The 20,591-nt window shown below is 42.4% G+C and overlaps 1 protein-coding gene across 2 annotated transcripts in view; it reads left to right on the top strand.

The window, feature by feature from the left end:
* KAT6A (lysine acetyltransferase 6A) overlaps positions 1-20,591 on the top strand; it is a 47,364-nt gene that overhangs the window by 20,282 nt on the left and 6,491 nt on the right. The window contains exons 4-15 of one of the 2 annotated variants that reach the window (XM_039366844.1): positions 1,729-1,844; positions 3,733-3,814; positions 5,012-5,147; positions 5,862-6,178; positions 7,128-7,246; positions 11,616-11,731; positions 12,448-12,589; positions 13,108-13,269; positions 15,429-15,522; positions 17,691-17,922; positions 18,428-18,632; positions 19,449-20,162. In XM_039366844.1, coding sequence (XP_039222778.1) covers positions 1,729-1,844; positions 3,733-3,814; positions 5,012-5,147; positions 5,862-6,178; positions 7,128-7,246; positions 11,616-11,731; positions 12,448-12,589; positions 13,108-13,269; positions 15,429-15,522; positions 17,691-17,922; positions 18,428-18,632; positions 19,449-20,162 — 2,435 coding nt within the window. Of the gene's footprint in view, positions 1-1,728; positions 1,845-3,732; positions 3,815-5,011; positions 5,148-5,861; positions 6,179-7,127; positions 7,247-8,130; positions 8,701-11,615; positions 11,732-12,447; positions 12,590-13,107; positions 13,270-15,428; positions 15,523-17,690; positions 17,923-18,427; positions 18,633-19,448; positions 20,163-20,591 lie in introns of those variants that run through there. The other variant, XM_039366845.1, reaches the window with a different exon arrangement.

Below are 20,591 nucleotides of genomic sequence, written 5' to 3'. Positions count from 1 at the left end.
TTCTGAAGATAATGGGAATAATCACGTCTTCCTCGGACTGTCATAATGCTCTTATCTGCATTGACGGCTAGGTGATTCTGTGTCAGTTGCAGAAAAGGGCCTGATGTCAGCACTTGTTTAGCTGCATTAATTCCCAGCTCTTCAGGGATTTCCATTTGAGTTTCAGTGGAGATCGTGCACGAATCTATTCGTGTACGGTGTTTTAGACCAGGTGCTTGTCCATTGTCCGTGTTGTTCAGGGTCTACGAGTTCTAGTTGAGATAACGTAGCTATTTTTGTTCTACTAGAGGTCCTTGACATACGGCCATTCGTTCAGTGACGGCTTGAAGTTATCACGGCACTGAATGAATGATAGTTGTGACCGGTCCTCATAGTTCCTTCCATCTCAGCATTCTCACAGTCCTATGATAGTGATCGGGGTGCTTGTGAATCAGCTCACACTTTAGGACTGGTTGCGGTTCTGTGATCACATGAACACTATTTGCAAGTTTTCCCTGCCAGCTTCTCCAAAAAGTCAGCCGGGAAGCTGGCAGGGAAAGATTGCAAGTTGCTGGGATAAATCATCTCCACCCACACAACCTCTTCTGGCCCTCTGCTTGTGCTGGGCTGGCCATTGACACGCCCCAGGCACCCTCCATAACCCACCTCTCAAGTGCCCTCCCTCACATCCTGCCAACGTGTGCCTCTCACACCCTTGTTCTCTCCTCCTCTCCCCCCCCCCTTGCCCAGCAGCAGCCACTTAGCTTCACCTTCCTGCCAGCTTTCACTCTGACTTTGGCTTCACACCTCACCCAGCAACTGGGAGATTCAATTAGCAGTGACAACTGGGACTGCAGAGATTGCCATCACTAAATGATATGGTCAAGTCATATGATTGTGTTGCTTAGCAACAAATTCTGCTCCTAGTTGTTGATGTAAATCAAGGACTAGGAGAAAAAAAAAAAGGTAAAGGTTTCACCTGTCCAGTCACGTCCAACTTTAGGGGTGGTGCTCGTCTCCATTTCCTAGCTGAGGAAGCCAGTGTTGTCCGAATACGTTTCTGTGGCCATGTGACCAGTATGATTATATACCAAGGCTGTTGGCACTGTTACCTTCCCACCAAAGTAGTAGTACTTATTTATCTATTTGAATTTGCTTTTGGACTCCTATTTATGACAGCTGCATCGTCCTGAGGTCATGGGATCATCCTTTTTTTGACAAGCAAAGTCAATGGGGAAGCCAGGTTCACTTTACAGCCTTGTTACTAACTTAACAACTGTAATGATTTACTCAACAACTGTTGCAAGAAAGGTCAAAACTGATGACAAATCGTTCTATGAGGAGCAGTATTTTTAGTGCCAGATGGCGTTTCTTTGTCCCAAAATGCTACGCAGATGAAAATAGAGATAAATTTAACAAGTGTTGTATGAATGGCACTTTGAAATCATGTGTAAGTCACAGACACGTTGAAGTCATTTGGGTTCAGCTATTCACAAAAATCTTTTAGAACTCAAATTTTCCTCACAAAATTGAAATAAAAGTTGTTGGGCAAGAAACCATTTCCTTGCGAAAGCACAGCCTGTGTGAATTAACGCAAAGTGCTGAGAATGTGTTGAACACTTTTGACCAACTAGGAGTCTTCTCCGGAAGTCAAGAGTGAACTGCATTAGATCCGTAGCCTTCCTTTTACTAAATATTGCTGTTTTTCCTTTGCATCGTGGAATTCTCTCGCATCCTTGGTACCTACAGGTCATCCATCCTGCTTGAAGTTCTCCCCAGAATTAACCGTTCGGGTGAAGGCCTTACGATGGCAGTGCATTGAGTGCAAAACCTGCAGTTCCTGTCGAGACCAGGGCAAAAATGCCGTGAGTATCTGAGCTGAAGGTTTACCTGGAAGTTATATCCGATGATCTTGGCCTGGATAAAACCTGGACTAATCTCCTTTACAGAATTCATCTGATTTGCACCTGCCCTCTGTGATTTGATTTAGCAACAATCACACGCACACCTTTGTAACATCCACGTTAGAGCACTTTAAAGATACTCTGGGGCTATTTGGAAACTAGAGCCGACCCAAGGTGTGGTGGGAGTCCAGCTGGAGCTTACTGCAGGAAACAGTTGTCACAATTATGTTACTCCCAGCATGTTTCTGGGCAGAACTACTATATCCCCTGTGGGGCTGGCCATTTTCTGAAATCATCAAATGCGAGTGCTGCTTTTGTGTCGTTCTGCAGCTAACGTTAGATAGGCTAGTTTGCACGAGAGCATTTTTGTGGCCCTCGTATTTTTTCCCAAGTGATCCTTTTTACCTTTCCTTTCTAACGTGCACAGTGGAGAAGCCTGGCTGATTTTGGCTGATTTTGCCTATTGATGTTTATTTATGTAAACATTATTTAAGATATATATATATATATATATATATATATATATATATATATATATAAAATAAATAGCGTTAACAAACTATTCTGCACGCTTGTTAGTTTAATATGTTACTTGTCACAATTGTGACAAAATTATTTCAAAGTTAACGGAATGCATATTGTTTCCAACATTGTGACAATTTAATCAGTAACAGAATGATAATAAATCAGTAAACCAATCAAACTGGAATGTGAACAAGAAGGACTTCTAATTTGCAGCTACTACAGACGGAAGTCAGCTCTGAATGAAAAAATGACAAAGCCAGTTCTATATGGGGGGGGGCTGTCTTGTTCAGTGTGGATTTTCATAAGGTTTCATACAGAAGGTGGCCTTTGTGATTATACGAGCAAGGCATATGAAATAAGTTATTTATTCGTGTGGGGGGAGAGTAATTATGAAGAAGTCACTCTCTAAATTTATTAATTGAGCCAGTTTGGTCTAATGGTTAAGGCACTACTAGCCTGGGAAATGCAGACCATGAGTTCAAATCCCACTTTAGGAATGGGTGACTTTGGACCAGTTACTCTCGCTCAGTCCACCCCACCCCACAGAGTTGTTGTTGTAGAGAAAATAGGAAGTGGAAAATGTGTTGGGTATGTTTGCCTCCTTGAGTTAGTTATTTGTAAAAATAATAAATGTATTGGGATGAAAATAAAATAAATAAATTGGTTACAGTGGGTAGATTTATATCCTGCCCTTCCTCTAAGAGTGCAAGGTACCATGATCCACCACCAGTTTTATCCCCCAAACAGCCCTGTGAATAGTTAGACCAGTGGTTCTCAATCTTTACTTCACGGACCCATTTAAATACCTTTTGTGGCCACGGACTCCCAAGACGTAACTCAAGATTAAAATCACAACATTTCTTCAAGCCTTTGTGGACCTCTTGTGATGACATTGCGGGTCCCCAGGGGTCCACGGACCACAGCTTGAGAACCATTGTGTTAGACCAGGGGTAGTCAACTTTGGCTCTTTTATGACTTGTGGGCTTCAACACCCAGAATTCCTGAGCCAGCATGGTTCAGCTGGGAAACCTCCCCCTTTCCCCTCAGCATGGCTGGCTCAGGAATTCTGGGAGTTGAAGTCCACGAGTCATAAAAGAGCCAAGGTTGCCTGCCCCTGGGGTTAGACTGAGAGAAGGTAACTGATCCAAAGTTATCTAATGAATTTTTGTGTCTGGAAATGGATTTGAAGTTGCTCTAACCACTGTATTCACAATGGCTCCCTTAGCTATTCTGAACCACGGCCAAAAGCTTTGGTGACACCCTGGGGGTAACTCTTTGAGTGTGCACATACAAGACATTAACCAGAAACCTCTGTGCTTTACAGGATAATATGTTATTTTGCGACTCATGTGATCGGGGCTTTCATATGGAGTGTTGTGATCCCCCTTTGACCAGGATGCCAAAAGGTAAGGGGGGGGGGCTGAAAATGCTACAAAACAGGGGGTAAATTTTCTCAGATTACATGGAAAATCTTTAACACACGGGATATAACTGATCGGCAGAACAATTTACACATTTGAGCTTCAGGGGGGCAATAAAAGAAACTGCTTTACGATAAAGTTGCTAAGAAAATGAACGGCAAGACTAGATTTTCTTCCCTGCTTTTAATATACGTGTGAAGCTGCTGGGAGATGTTCAGTGGTTCAAGGTGTGGTATCATCTCTATCCCTGTCTGGTTCCTATGGATTGCCAGGATTTGGACGGGAGAGAGCAGGCTGTACCCAAACCATAGTAAAACCTGAGTTGTTGTGGATACACTGGAGTTTTCCATTATCACCTCAAGCATTCCCTGTCAAGGAGCAGTTTCATGATGTGGGAATCCTTCTGGATTCACAGCTCATGATGGAACAGCAGGTGGACGTCATAGCTAGAAGGTTCCCAACTTCAGCTGGTGCTTCAGTTGGAACCCTACTTCAGGCACAAGAACCTAGCCTCAGTAATCCTCATGCTTATCGCAAACTAGCTAGACTTCCATAATGTGCTCTATTTGTGGCTGACCTTAAAAACTACCCCAACGTTACAATTGATCCAAAATGCACCAGCTTGCATATTTTTTTGCCTTCTGTTGTTGGAAGTATATAACACTGCTTTGTCAACCCTGCATTGGATGCCAAATTGGTTCCCAGGTACAGTTTAAGGTGCTGCTTTTAACCTTGCCGACTCTAACGAGCATTGGCCTAATGGATCAGATCAAATAGGGAGACTCTATTACTAACTCTTCACTTTCAGAAGATCCAGGACGCTAAAGGGAGGAGGCCCTGCTGTGTGGCAGCAGCACTGATGCTGTGGAACAGCCTCACAGTTGAGATCAGGCTGCCTTCCCCTCACGGAGAAAGCATTTAAAAACTGAGTTTTCTAGGAAACTCGTTATCACTGATTTTAGTATGCCATCTTCATTTTCTACATTTATTCTTGGTAGTTTTCTCTTTGGGTGGTGATGTTTTTACTGTTTTTATCATTGTTATCCTGTCACGTTTTACTGCTCTTTTATATTCTGTGTGAGAATGTCTGGATAGAAGATAGAAATGTGGAACACAAACAAGGAAGCGTGGTGCTCTGCCTTTGGCAGATACTGGCATGACAACGAGGTTTATATCTTACAGGCATGTGGATATGTCAGATATGTCGGCCACGTAAAAAAGGAAGAAAACTACTCCAAAAGAAGGCAGCACAGATTAAGCGGCGTTATGCCAACCCAATCGGTCGCCCCAAAAACAGATTAAAGAACCAAAATGCAACGTAAGTACTTTGCTGGCTGAGGAATTCTGGGAGTTGAAGCCCACGAGTCTTAAAGTTGCCAAGGTTGAGGACCCCTGATGTAAAAGATAAAGATTCATTCAGGGATGCGCAAAACTAGAGACATGTCACTGTTCCAAAATACACGCAGAATATTGCACACCGATTCTTATTCTGGAAGATTGACTTCTGGAAAAGAGAACAGCTGGATTGGGACTTTCTAGGAAATACTGGGATATTCTACCCTTGAATGTTTAGCTTTGTCCACAACTAAAACAAATGTTTCAGAAGCCTTTTTATAGATCCTAAGGTTCTTGCTCAGAAAAACATTTTAACATTTTACTCAGTCATTGCTGACTATAGGGGGCAATGCTCTTCTCCATTTCTTGCTCATACACACACATTTTTAACATTTTGCAAAAAAAAAAAAAAGATGTGCAACATTTGCAGCGGTTGTTGTATATTATGCTTATGCAAAAGAGCCAGGTGCCATGTTGCACTGTAACATGGAAGTACTTTCTGCGCTGAATTATCGACCCTAGTTGGATTTTATTCCGGTAAACTTGCAGGGATTATAAAGTATAATTCTCAGCCCAGACAGAAAATTTGAAAATATACACTGTGAGTCAAATGCCGTCTGCACGATGGTTTGACATTTTGCGGTCGTCTTTCCGATATTTAATACCCTCTCTTTTCGTCTCCCAATTATTTGTTCAGATCAAAAGCCCCCTTCAGCAAAGTTCAGACGGGACCTGGTCGAGGTCGCAAGCGTAAGACCCCCCTATCCAGCCAGTCCACTTGCTCGTCAGAAGGGGGCTACCTGGAGCAAGTCGATGGTCTGGAATTCTGCGGAGATGCGAGCATCACCTTGAAATTCAACAAGAAAACCAAAGGGCTTATTGATGGCCTTACCAAATTTTTCACCCCGTCCCCTGATGGGCGTAAAGCTCGAGGAGAAGTAGTGGACTACTCTCAGCAATATAGGATCAGGAGAAAGGACAATAGGAAATTAAGCACTTCGGATTGGCCCACAGGTAGCAACAGATATTGACTCTGTGTTTTATGGAACTCAGAGATTATCAGAGTGAACTGCTGTAAAGAAACTAGGTTTAAAAACTATCCATTAGAAATAATCCGTTGTATTATCGTAGGAAGACCAGAGCAAATAATTATCTTCATTTATTGCTGCAATTTATTGTTTTAGTCAATAATACTCTAAAGGGCATCTGGGTAATAGAATCACAGAGTTGGAAGGGACCTTGGAGGTCACCTAGTCCAACCCCCTGCTCAGGCAGGAAACCCTATTCCATTTCAGACAAATAGCTGTCCAGTTGTCCAGTGTAAAAAATTCCAGTGTTGGAGCATCCACAATTTCTGGAGGCAAGCTGTTCTACTGATTAATTGTTGTAACTGTCAGGAAATTTCTCCTTAGTTCTAGGTTGAGGTCAGGCTGATAGGTCTGTAGTTTCCTGGATCTACTTCCCCCCCCCACTTTTTTTTTTTTTTTTTTGAAGATGGGAACAACACCAGCTCTTTTCCAATCCTTTGGTAGTTCCCTGGTGCTCCAGGATCTCTGAAAGATATAGTTCAGTGGTTCTGAGATTACATAGGACAGTTACTTCAGAACCTTGGGGTGTAATCCCTCTGGTCCTGGTGATTTGAACTCACCCAGGGTGAACAGGTGCCTCTCTTGACATCGGAAACTGGTTGAAATTACCCTGTCTGTTAAATAGAGGCTTTGTCATAAATGAAGAGAGATGGTAGAGGAGTGTTTTGAGGAAGGAATTTGGGTGGGTTAGAAGAAAGAAAAGCACTCTCATTTCTCAAAGATTTTTCTTCTCTGCCAAAATTAAGGTGGGATATGATTGTCTTGTTAGAAGGCAAGGAAAGGCACAGATGTCATTTTTCTTAATGAGAAATTGCTTTGCTTGCTGTTTAAAGTGTTGATAATTCATCAAGGCGTTCTAAATGTTCTCTTTTCAGACAATCAGGATGGCTGGGATGGAAAACAGGAAAATGAAGAGTGGCTTCTAGGAGGCCCAGATGTCATGGCAGAGAAAGATATGGAGTTGTTCAGAGACATTCAGGAGCAAGCACTGCAGGTAAAGTCAAATCAACTTCCATCCGATGTGTTAACAGTCACAGAAACTCACCAAGAAAGAAGACTTCACTGGAAACTGAAGATCATTTACACAAGATTTTCTGAGTATCAGACCACCAACGCACAATTTATTAATTGTGATTTTGATGCAAGAAGGCAGCGTTCCGGGGAAAGCTTGGGAGACACTATGGCATGGCTCAGAAGCATGAGCCCGAGGATGCAACCACGTGCTGCTTTAGGAGGATCTAGCTTGTGAACCTTCCATGCAAATGCAAAATAATAGTTTCGATTGTTGCAGAATTAATATAGAATTACTATTATGGGGTTGAGTACATTTTAACTGGGCATTTCCTTGTGGCTTCTCTTTTTGTCATGGACAGTTAGTTGTGTGGGAGCTCCCTTGAGCTTCTCATACAGTTTGCTTGCTTAATTCAGTAAAATGTTTGGCCGTCTCTAAAATGTTTCATGTTTTTGTAACACTTGTTCAACAGCCAGACATTATCCTGTTTTAGTGACGGCAGGATAGATCACATTGGAAAACGAGAGAGGGAGAAATTGGGGCTGCAGTTACAAGTGAAGTTGGGGAAAAGGTCTAAAAGCTGTAGTGGCACAGTAATTAATATGCAATATTGCAGGCTAACTCTGCTTACTGCCATGAGTTCGATCCTAACCAGCTCAAGGTTGACTCAGCCTTCCATCCTTCTGCAGGCGGTCAAATGAGGACCCAGATTGTTGGGGGGCAAAATGCTGTAAACCTCTTAGAGAGTGCGGTAAAGCACTATGAAGCAGTATATAAGTCTTAAGTGCTATGGCTTTATTTGGAACTAACACAAAGATGAAAAGGCATTTAAACTTTCCAAGTATGGAAACTCAGACGAACCGGTCAAACTTGGACTTCTCTCAACTTTACTAGCCAAAGAGATGCAAGATGTAACATGTATTTCTGTTAATGTATGATGTCTTCAAGCCTTTGAAACAAATTGTTTTAGCACGTGTAGCAAGATAGAAATGTGTGGAACACTCATACTAAGAAAGCGTTTGTGTTTTACAGTCTGTAGGAAACATTAGGTCTGTTGCTTCATGCTACGACTTTGCTAATTGGTTTGTTTTGGCAAGGATTGGGTTAAACGTAGATGAGGAGCTGACGCAGTCCGTCTCTAGGTAGACCCAAGGGCCGCACCTGAGCAAAAGGGAATTCACTCGGTGAAAATGCAAGGATGGCTTGCTGAGTTATTGGGGAATTTGTCGGATGAGAATAAACTAAAACAGTGTGTGTAGCCAGTTTGGATATTGGCAGCTTTTGATGGAACTTGGGTCATGTGAAGGGGAATTTGGGCTGTTGTGATGTGCAAACAGTTGTATTGGAACTGGGACTTCACCTTTATTGCGGATGCTCAATTGGAGAAGAGTTTTGCGGCTGTTGGGAAGGCGCAAACTCACAAGCTGTTATCACAGGTACAGTGAGTGGCATTCCTACTTGCAGCATATCTGTGTATGGTTAAAGAAATTACAGAAATAGAATATTTGCAGTTCCCTTAGTGGATTATAGATTGATAGTCATTCTCATTGTTAAAAACAATGACATATTCTCCATCCCTATTAGGAAAGAAATGGCGATTGATTCAGTAGGGCGTGTTCTTGCAGGATGTCATTCCACCAATTGGTTTATTTGTTAGAGCATTTGGACTTGAGCAATTAATTTAATTTGTAGAATTATACTTTTTTTTCAGCCTAACCCTCCCCTCCCCAACAATAAAAAGACTTTCTTAAATTGCAATGAAAACACATTGTCTAGTTTGATTTTGCTCTAACTCCTTAGATAAAGCAGTCAATCCCTCAGGCTTGATACTCTTCTTTTTGTAAGAGAGTTCTGGCAAAGAGATAACATTTGGAGAAACTGAATTTCCTCTTGTGTGCAGTACAATACAGTGGCAGAAAGCTTTTGTTGTGCAGTGTTGTGAATAGGTCTGACAGGTTGTAGTCTAGTATATCGGGTAGGTGTGAAGGCAAGGCAAGGTTTTGCAGAGGCTGTGTTAAACTTATTGCTACTTTGAAATGTGAAATGAAAGGGAGGGCAAATAAGGCACACCTATAAATTCTCTTGGAAAAATGGCTTGGCCCTGAGCTTGGTATGGGAATATACAGATTGCTTGTTGGTTAAGATCAAAGGTTTACCCACTGCAGCATCCTTTTTAACACTTGTCAGCCAGAGGTCTCTAGCAGGTTTGTGAACATGGCGTGATGGTAGCAACTAGCCATTTCTTGTTTTATCCTCAGTATGTGGTGATCAGACACGCTGATCCTAAATACAGAAATTGTGTTTAGCTGTTAAAGCCCACCCTTATCTTGCATAAAATATAATGCACACCTAAATTATAATGTCCATTAAATCCAAAGTTTCATGTGCTGGGTTCTGAAAATATCTCAGTTTAATGAACCAGCGTTTCCTAGACTTCAACTGAATGTTGTGATCTCTTCACTCCTGCTTTATAATGGCGGATTTGTAGGACATTAACCAGCATCACGTCACATCCAACCCTGGAAATTTAATTTAATCTTGGGACTACAAATTTGGATAGGAAACTAGAGAGCAAGAAAAGAGTAAACAAGCTAACTTATTGTTCTCTGTTTATAGGTATTTTTAAAGATTATAGAACTATTTTTACACCATCAAAATGATTATTTGGAAGGAGATCGGCTCCAGTGCTGTAAAATTAGATCATTGTTATTCTAAACCCGAAAATATTTTTAATGGTCTTCTAAAGGAACCCTGCAAACTCTAGCTTAAAGGATGGTTAAATCGTTGGTTGAAGGGCAGTCTTAAACCTTTGGGGACGTAGTCATTGTGACTTAAGCTAAAGAGAAAATAATTTACGGGACTGAAGTAAGAAAAGTAGAGGGGAATACACGAGCCCGCAAGATTTGCCTGCCTAATTAAAATGCTAAACAAGGATTTGGCGTGACACTGTGATTCGGTTCAGCGCACGAGGATGGGAAAAATCATGTAGGCCCAACCCATCTTCTTTTATCTAAACGTTTCAACATGTTCCTGTAATTCCCTAGAAAAGGGAACATAAAGGAAAAATAAACAAGAAATGGCTTTACGGTGGAGTTTCAGTTCTGCCTAAGCCGAACTAATTAATGGCTACTGAGGAAGCATCTGTGCTCGGCTGAAAAAAAATTGAGCGGGCGCAGAGGGAAATAAGGCAAGAGCTGGACCTTCTGGGCTGTCATGTGGCAAAAAGTGCCACCCTTGGAGCTCAGATATGAATACACAATGCTGATAGCAAGACACCTTAGTATTTAAGAAGAAGCAGCTGGAGTAATAGGAAGGGGGGGAACCCTGTCACTAGGAAAAGCTGTAAAACATTTATAGTCTTTATTGTTTAAAGTTCTCAGTGCCTGGTGGAAACTAAACAGGAAAGGATTAAAAGAGCCTAATTGGCATTTTCCCTTCACCTTTCTGCCTCTGCATGTTAGGGCAATTTGCAAGGTATTACCATCCCTTAGAACAGCTCCTTGAGAGAAAAGGGGTTAGGTAGAGAGGAGAAAGAAAGGATTTCTCTGTTTTGCAGAGAAGTAAAACTATGAGTAACCATTAAGTCTGAAATTATGCTGATCACTTGAAAGGCAGAGACGTGAGCCCCCCCCCCAGAGCACTTAAACTTTTATGACCTCGAGTCTTCCTGCAGAAACACACACACACACACCCATTTTCTTTTTCAAATGAAGGTGCTTCCTTTGCCCTTGTCCCTAAGATTCTTGGAGTTCCCAACTTTATTTTTACTGTCACAAATAGTGTGTGTAGAGATTGTTTTCTTTTGTCCTTGTTTTAAAGTTGTATTTATAATGCTGATTTCTCCCCCCTCCCATATTTGCAAATAAAGAATTTATAACATTGCCCTTAGAGGCCTGAACTCAACTGATAGCTCTTAAATTGCATTCAGTATGCTCTGTCAATTCGCTCTTAGATTTATGCTGTTTATTATAGATGCTGTTGGTATATACTTTTCCTTCTTCACTTTATCCACCTCAAACTGCAAAGTGGGTGGCATACAAATTTAACACACACACACAGAGAGAGAGAGAGAGAGAGAGAGAGAGAGAGAGAGAGAGAGAGAGTGTTCCAGGGCATTTATTTCCTTAGAATAATAAGGGGAATTTAGTTTCCTTTATGATCTGGGCCATTGCAGTAAAAAGATTTCTAGAAATATTAAGTATGACTGGGATAGCCTTTCTCCTATGTAATTTTTTATTTTCTCCGTTTTTGGGGGGCATTGGTGGAAATTGATGTTCAGGTACACCTGTTGCTTTTTTATTAGATTCCCAGACCCATGGAGTAAAGTTGAGTGTTTTTTTTTCTTTTACAGAAAGTAGGAGTGACAGGGGCACATGACCCCCAAGTCCGCTGTCCATCAGTCATTGAGTTTGGAAAATATGAAATCCACACCTGGTATTCTTCTCCATATCCACAAGAATACTCCAGGTATGAAGCACCTTTTATGATGTGCAGCGTGTTGTCCGCTGGAACTTTTTGCCATTACTGGAAATGAAACAGCGAGTATAACAGATTTATCCTGATACACTCATATTTTAAGCTCTCGCCTTCCCATAAAAACAGACTGGCATGTCAGATGGAGAAAGGAAATAGTAATCAGCAGTGTAATAAGCTTATAAGTAAAGATGCAGATAAAATGCTGGAGGGTAAAGTAAAGAATATGTTTGCTTATTTTACAACAATTGGTTTCCTAAATTCATTTACAAATGAGCTTTGAATAATTTTAATAGCAGCTTTTATATGAGAGGGTGAAGAAGTATATTTGAGTGTGGAGACTGGTGTACAGTTAAATTACTGGGGTTTGGAATTTCTAATATTGAGGCTCTGGTTACTTTCCTGTAACCCTTTTGTACTGTTCACTTTTGAGCTTGGAAAATATATTCCCTGCTTTATCTGGTTCTACTTCTTACTAATGGATATATTATACCAGAAGTCAACTTAAGCAGCCTTTTGCTTAGGCTTCTATAGGTCTCCCTCTGCTTTGTGTCTCTTTGTCCAATGAATATTTACTTAAAAGAAAACACTTTCTTGGTCTTGTCATTTGTTGTAAGGATGAGAACTGCAAAGATTATATTATTTTGCTCTTTGAAAGTTGCCTTTTTCCTTTAGCCCTGAGTGGGTATTAACCAGTTTATATTTTTCAGGTTGCCCAAGTTGTATATTTGTGAATTCTGTCTCAAATACATGAAAAGCAGAACTATTCTCCAGCAGCACATGAAGAAATGTGGTTGGTTTCATCCCCCAGCCAATGAAATTTACAGAAAGAATAATGTTTCGGTTTTCGAGGTAAATTTCAACAGCTCTTAACTGCTGTTTGTCCCAATAAAAGGCGAAACAGGTGGTGCAGTTCATTCTGAACCAAGGAATAGGAACTGGCTCCAGAATACAGAAATATAATTTGAACAGTCTTTAAGAATGTCAACAACTTTAGTGAAGATACAGTGGCTGAGGAATTGGTTAATGCTTACATGTTACTACTTCTCTGCTGTAAATTTCTGCCTTTTAAATTGGCTTTTTCAATACCAGTTCTGTTTCACAATTTAGGTGTAGTGCATCGCTGTTTTAGTGACTCTTTAAATTAGGTTATAAATTCTTGGCCATATAAACAAATCTAAGTGGTTGCTAAGCTAAAGGATATGGGCTGCCTTGGGGGCCAAAGGTCAGAGTTGTGATGTTTCCCAACTGCTCTCTTTCTCTGAATGATTTCAAAAATGGATGCTTGCTCCAATACTATTTGGCCAGAGTATAGTATTTCATTGTGGTTTTCTGATGGAAACAACAAATTAATCTACTTTTCTTTTAAGGTGGATGGCAACGTCAGTACTATTTACTGCCAGAACTTATGTCTCTTGGCCAAACTCTTCCTGGACCATAAGACTCTCTATTACGATGTGGAGCCATTTCTTTTTTATGTGCTGACGCAAAACGATGTGAAGGGCTGTCACCTGGTTGGCTACTTCTCCAAGGTGAGGGTTCAGATGTAGAAACCTAGGTTTTGATTTGCAGGAATCGTTGCAGGAAGCCTTCATGGGTGTGTGTGTGTGTGTGTGTGTGTCCTTCTAAGTCACCAAGAAATGAACTCAATTTGAAGGTGACTTTAGTTTCATTTTGTAATGCTGGGCATCGGTTCTTTTTTGACCACTCAACAGAAGGAAATAGCTTCTGTACTGTAAAAACTGCTATAAAATTCGTGGGAAGGAATGTGAAATTTGGAAACCCGCTGAAATTATGCTAGTGATGTATATTATCTGTACATTTACGTTTTTATATGCCTTGTGTTTTTGCTAGTTTTTAAGGATAGCAAATGCCGTATTCAGCCTCAGATCCCATGCTTTCCTCCCCTCCCCCAACACCACTTCTAAAACTCTGCAATCACGAGATACGATTTGCGCAAGAAGATAATTAATTTTTCTTTATATCTGCTTTTTGTCTTTTGCCATTGTATTAAGCCTCCTGTGCTGCATCTGTATCTCTGGAAATTACCTTTGAAAATAGTCTAAACTGCATTCCAGTGGCTAGAATTGGGCTGGCGTTTTCAGTTTAACCATATGAATTCAAAAGCCAGTTCAAAGCGATTCTGCAGTGTCTGCTGGATTTTAACTACATCAGGGACTTCTGAAGTAGTGGGCGCCCTTCTCCGTACCCCTTTTAAGACTCTGTCTAGACAAATCCAGGGAATTGAAGCAGTTAACGTGGCTGGCTTTCTCTTCATCCTGTCAAACAGAGTGTATCCTCCCAGGAGCGTGAATTCCAGCTTAGCGGTTCTAAAGGGAGGTTTTAAATTACTTCCTCATCCCTTGGGTAGCGAAGAGTACAGCAGCTAGTTGGTGAAGTAAACATTCATTGTTAATGCGCCACCAAGCCCGCTGCTCCTCAGATCAGATGCTGATCTCATTGCAAAGCTTTTGTTTGCACGCTGGAAAAGACTCGATTGAGGCCGAACATGGCTTTTGTGCTCTTCCTGCATCGATGGGGTGCAAACTTTAGTTTAAGGCTTGCCTTTGCATTCTTTTCCCCACTCCTCCAGCCTCCATTCCCATGCAGAAGCTCTTCTGCTTGGAGAAGAAGAAGAAGAAGAAGAAGAAGAAGAAGTGTGTGTGTGTGTGTGTGTGTGTGTGTGTGTATGTGTGTGTGTGTGTGTGTAAAGGGGAGGAAGCAATCATGCTATCTAATTGAGCTAGTCTGCCTACTAGAATGGAGTGTGCTTGCTGGATTGTGGTTCTGCCGAAAGGCCCTAAATTCTCTGTTTCCTTGGGAGGCGTTGCAGATTTTACATTTCTGCTCTGAAAGACAGGGAAAAGCGTGTGTGTGTGTGTGTGTGTGTGTGTGTGTGTGTGTGTGTGAGAGAGAGAGAGAGAGAGAGATTTTCAGTGAATCCTTGAAGTTATTCAGTTAGTAACACCCGTTGTTCAGTGAATCTGGCCACCCTTTGACTTTGCCTGTCAGAAGGTCGCAAATTTGAATTCTGCTCACGCAACTGTGGGGATGCTGCAACGGCCATTTGAAAAACAGCCATATGGTCGAGGACTACCCTGTATTCATTTTCATAGCTTTTATTGAACGTCTTCATAACATTCATTCTTCCCTACAGACACCTGGGTATTTTCATCCAGTTGTTAACATCTCCATTTGTCTGCTCCGTGGCTTGAGACAGTCACGTCCACCAAAAGAGATATTTTCCTAGTCGTCAATTCTCTTGGGTATATCACAGAATCCGAACAATAAACATTTCCCAGATTTTCTTCCCCATCTTAAGGGGGGAGGGGAGCCTTTCTGTTTTAGAAAGTTCCAAAGGAAGCAAGACCCTTGGGGACAGACCTCACAGACCCAGAGTCACTTGGAATAAACATGGCTGGATTTCAGGAACCAAACCATGCCACACTCAGTCATCTCTCTCTCTCTCTCCCCCCCCCCTCCCAAATAATTAGAGGCTTGCTGTTGTTCTTCCATCAGAGACATGTTTTTCATCTGATTTTTCTCTGACTCCCCGATGGAATTACAGCTGTGTCTTTGGCTGGAATATTCCCTCTGTATTAATTATTATCCCAAAGAACTCCTCTTCCATGTCACAAAGCCGTGCTTTTAATAACTAGATTCTTTTTTCCCCTCTTCTCTCTTTTTCTAGGAGAAGCACTGCCAGCAGAAATACAATGTGTCCTGTATCATGATTCTTCCCCAGTACCAGCGCAAGGGCTACGGCAGATTCCTCATTGACTTTAGTAAGCCCCTTCTTAATATTTTTCTGGGTTGTTTTTTTTTTTTTTATGTTCCCTTCCTCTAACTTGGCTTTGTCGTTTATGGAGTGTACAATTCTCCTGCGATTGATTTGGTTGGATGTGACTCTTTATCTGAATTGGCTCTATTTTGGAATTCCAGAAAACCTTTTTTTCTCAACTGTTTTCTGTGAAAGTAAATGCTTTATTTATCATGTGTGTCTTATATCACCATCTTCCTCCCCCCCCCGTGTTGCATGTCCCATTTTTTCCCCCTGTTGCATGTCCATTCAGCAGTCTTAAGTTAACCGTCTTCCTACTTTAGATCTGAATCCTGTTTTTATCCAGACACCTATTTCGGTAAATTGTTGCTAATTTACATCATACTTATATAATAGTGGGGTGGCCCAGTGGCCCAGCGGTTAAGATGCAGAGCTTGTTGTCACTTACGTTTGGATTAATCCGTTTTGAAAAGGAAGAACCGGTGGAAATTGTGTGATTCTGCCTTAGAACCATCGCTTATAGAGCAAAGAGGTGAATTTAGAGTCATAAACTACTGCTGTACATAGGAAAAATAAATGTGTGCTTCTGTACCAATCTGAAAGTTCAAACCGTGCTGGAGAAGTGACCTCAGCTTTATTTGAGAAAAAAGACGTATGTTGGGTTTGTGGGTTTTTTTTTAGTTGATCTCAGAGACCAGAAAATCTGATACATGCGGATTGTTTTAATTTTTGAAAAAAAGTCTCCTGATTTGTGCACGGAAGCAAGTTAGTACCAAATCCAGTTGGATAGTAAAAGTACCTTGCCTGGCCGTGATGGCAATGATGGGCGATATAAAGCCATGCGATGCTTTCTGGGGAGGAAGAAAAGTCCCTTTTCAAAGGCGAACTAAGTACCCGTTAACTCATTTTTTCCCCATCTTTAAATGGGAAAGTGCTCATTTGTGCAGACAGCTTCCTGTGTCGTGGAAAGTGAGCTGCACATGATGTGCCCTAAAGGGATGCTGACATTTCCGCGCTCATTATCTGAAACGAACTCTATGCACTGATAACGATTTCTAGCTGGAGTTCCAGGTGTTTTTTTTTTTTTTAACCTTCTTTAAGTAATTGCTTGTTTACTATCTTGTTGCTGTCTGGTGTATTTGAAAAGCTCAGTGATCACTCATGAATCACAGGACTTCAAATAAGTCTCTGAATTGACTTTATTATCAGCTTGCTCACAGTAAAGTGTGCCTTGAAGGCCGGGAGGAAAACCCTCTCAATTATGAAGAGCTGCTTTGTGTTAAATGTAGAAAGTTGACCTCAGGATAGGAGGAAGCAGCTGGAATTTAATTTTTATAAAGCCTGGGCGTGTAATGAGTGATGCTTCCCTGACTTGAAGGTGAAGAATCATTCTAATTGCTTCATTGATTGGATCAATTCTTTTTTTTAAAAGTTTTTTATTTACAATACAATTAAAAAAGAAAACATTGGACATGACGTAACATTCTAGTATAAACATTTCTGTCAAATTATTTCTCTTCTTACATTTAGTTCTTTATCTCTATAGATACACATGGTTTTTTTTATACAATACTTAATTCATTTCTCTATTTGCTAGCCTAAGATTATATACATTTCCATATTAACGCTAATCTATAACCCCAACAATCCTCCTCGACTCCCAGCAATAATAAAATTTGTCCCAGATTTCAAAGTATTCAGAGATTGGATCAATTCTTGATCGTGTGAGGCCTTGGCACTACCAATATGCAGGTAGTTCTCAACTTACAACCACCATTGAGCCCAAAATTTCTGTTGCTAAGTGAGACGTATGCTAACTGAATTTAGCCTACAGGGAATACTGCTTTCTCTCAGTTGGTCAGTGCGTACAAAAGAGAGACATTTGAGAAAAAAGAAGAGAAAGTAGCCTTTACTAATACGTATTAGATTTTTATTCCATCTTTTGAACAGGAGCTGAAGGCAAGCTACCTGAGACAAATGTTCATAAGAACCAGAGTAATAGCTTCTTAGTCATAACAATGGGATTGTTTTATGATTTTTTTTCTCTCCCCACACAGAGGTGTCACTAGTGGTCTTTCAGGGGCCCTTCGATACTCCCAACTCTGGGTAAACTTAGAAGAGTGTGGTTGTGTGTACCAAATCCAATCCTGAGCACTTTCTCTTTTCTCTTAGGTTATCTCCTATCAAAACGTGAAGGCCAGGCGGGATCCCCGGAGAAGCCACTGTCTGATTTGGGTCGTCTTTCCTACATGGCATACTGGAAAAGCGTCATCTTGGAGTGCCTTTATCACCAAAACGACAAGCAGATCAGCATCAAGAAGTTAAGCAAACTGACCGGCATCTGCCCTCAAGACATCACGTCGACACTGCACCACCTGCGCATGCTGGATTTCCGTAATGATCAGTGAGCATCACTTCCTTCTCTCACAGAATCGGGTGGCCTCAGAAAATGGCAGGATTATGCTCAGGGCTGATTCTGTAGATGCAAAAATCCTGAAAAATGCATTAAAAAAAAATAATCCATGTTTCCAGCCCTTGTGCTATCAAGATTACTCCTGAGAGGGTTTTTTGGGGGGAATCTCAGAACTCAGGGTGAATTTAAAGAGCGAGAGACGTGACTGAGGGGTTGACCTAGGAGTGGAAAGTCCTACATGTTATGGGTGAAAACATTTTATGAGCCCAATCACTATGGATTAATTCCACGTCAAGAGTCTCTGTGACATTTTGAAGGCCGTGAGCTTAGCGGTGCTGAGCAACAGCTGCACTGCATCAGTAGCAAAGGCTTAGCAATAATGAATCCCTCATTTGGGTCTCCCAGACACCTTTTTTTCCCTTCCTGCCTTTCCACATTTATAACGTGAACGTGATGTCATAGGACCAAAGCCACCTATTCTTTTTTCCTCCCTCAGATTTGTAATTGTTCGGCGGGAAAAACTTATCCAAGACCACATGGCAAAGCTGAAACTGAACATCCGGCCTGTAGTTGTAGACCCAGAATGTCTGCGCTGGACCCCGGTCATCGTCTCAAACTCGGTGGTTTCAGAGGATGAAGATGATGACCCCGAAGAAGCAGAAATCGATGTCCCACAGCAGTCGCGGGAGAGAGACATTGAGGTCAGAATGCGAGGCGTTTATGCATGTATGAAATTGTGAAGTGTTATAGAACTATAAAATAACAAAGTTGGAAGGGACCTTAGAGGTAGGAGACCCTATACCAGGGTTAGGCCACCTTGGCTCTTTTATGACTCGTGGACTTCAACTCCCAGAATTCCTGAGCCAGCGTGGCTCAGCTTGGAAACCTCTCCTTTCCCCTCAGCGTGGCTGGCTCAACAATTCTGGGAGCTGAAGTCCACGAGTCATAAAAGAGCCAAGGTTGCCTACCCCTGCCCTATACGATTTCAGACAAATGATTGTCCAGTCTCTTCTTAAAAACCTCCAGTGATGGAGCACTCACAACTTCTGGAGGCAAGCTGTTCCACTGATTAATTGTTCTCACTTTCAGGACTTTTCTTCTTAGTTCTGTGTTGGATCTGTCCTTGTTAAGTTTCCATCCATTGCTTCTTTGGAGTGCTTTGGAAAATAGGTTGACCCCCCTCTTCTTTGTGACAGCCCCTTAAACATGGTAAAACTATTATCATGTCACCCCCTCGTCCTTCTCTTCATTAGATAGACATGCCCAATTCCCACAGCTGTCCTTCACATGCTTTAGCCTCCATCCCTGATTGTCTTGGTTGCTCTTTCCGGCACTCTTTCTAGAGTCTCATCCTAACGTGACATCTACAGGTTTGTTTAGCGTGGTGTTTCTCAACCTCAGCAAGTTTTTAAGACATGTCGACTTCAGTTCCCAGCCGGCATGCTGACTGAAGAATGCTGAGGATGAAAAAGAGCTAATTTCTTTTTGTGCACCCCTCCCTCCCTTCCTCCCCCCAGGTGATAAAGTGTGTCTCCTGGGAGAGGAAAGAGCGAGAATCCTGCTTTCCGCTGGAGAGTGAAAAAAAGTCAGAGGTCCTCCCGGTCAACGCCCTGCGAGCCGGCAAGCAAAGTCTTCCCCTGAGCGGTCTTCCTGCCAACAGCCACACGCCGCGCAGGGGCCGGTGGAGCCGCAAGAACAAAAAGCTGCGGGAATCCTGCACCGAGAAGGACCCGAAACTGATCTTGGAGGAGAAGTCGGCAATGGCCAGGGGAGGTCGCTGTGGGGAGTGCCAGGAAAAGGCGGCGGCAGCGGCGGCGGCAGCAGCGGCGGCTTCTCGAGGGCGATTTGGGGAGAGCGAAGAGAAGACGGCCTCCTCCCAGGGGCAGTGTGGCAAATGTGAGGAGAAGAGCCCGACTCGGCGAGGGCACTATGGCAAAGAGGAAGAAAAGCCAGCCTCCTCCCAAGGGCCATTTGGCAAGGGCGAGAAGCCCTCCGCCGCCCAGAGGCGATGCAGCGAAGGCACGGAGATCTGGAAAGGGCAACTGAAAGCCCTGGAGCCCCTGAAAAGCCGGCTCTCTGAGCAGTGTGACAGGATAGCCCGGAGACACAGCGAGGGCGACCGCACGGTGCTGAGGCATTTCAGTGAGAGCAGTGAAGACGAAGACGAGGAGCCCGCCAGCCCCTGCTCCAGTTCCCCACCGGTTCTCACGAAGCCAGCCCTGAAGCGGAAGGTGGGTTTCTGCCTCCCCACCCTTTGAGGAGGGGGTCAGGAGGTGGGGCCTTAAAAGAGAGCAGCGGTCGGAGTTTGGCGTGGGCTGCAAATGGATTCTTGGGCTGGTTTTCATCAAAGTTTGGTTAATTGGCACAGTGGAGTAGAAGCTCCAGGAAGCGATCGTAGTGTTTCTGCTGGCAGTCCCTGGAAATCTTATTGATCAATAGAGATTAGCAATTTGATATGTTAAAAAATAAGCATTATTTCTCAGGAAGCTGAACTCAGTAGCCCAAGGGTCTTCAGACTTGGCCCTTTGATGACTGGTGGACTTCAACTCCCAGAATTCCTCAGGTAGGCACGCGTGCCTGGCTGAGGAATTCTGGGAGTTGGAGTCCACCAGTCGTCAAAGGGCCAAGTTTGAAGACCCCTGATGTAGCCCCTACCACAT

The sequence above is a fragment of the Crotalus tigris genome, unplaced genomic scaffold, assembly GCF_016545835.1.
Source record: "Crotalus tigris isolate CLP2741 ecotype Arizona unplaced genomic scaffold, ASM1654583v1 scf7180000020455.750797, whole genome shotgun sequence".
Taxonomy (NCBI): domain Eukaryota; kingdom Metazoa; phylum Chordata; class Lepidosauria; order Squamata; family Viperidae; genus Crotalus; species Crotalus tigris.
Note: the sequence above shows the minus strand (reverse complement) of the source record. Positions and strands in the feature narration are given on the sequence as shown.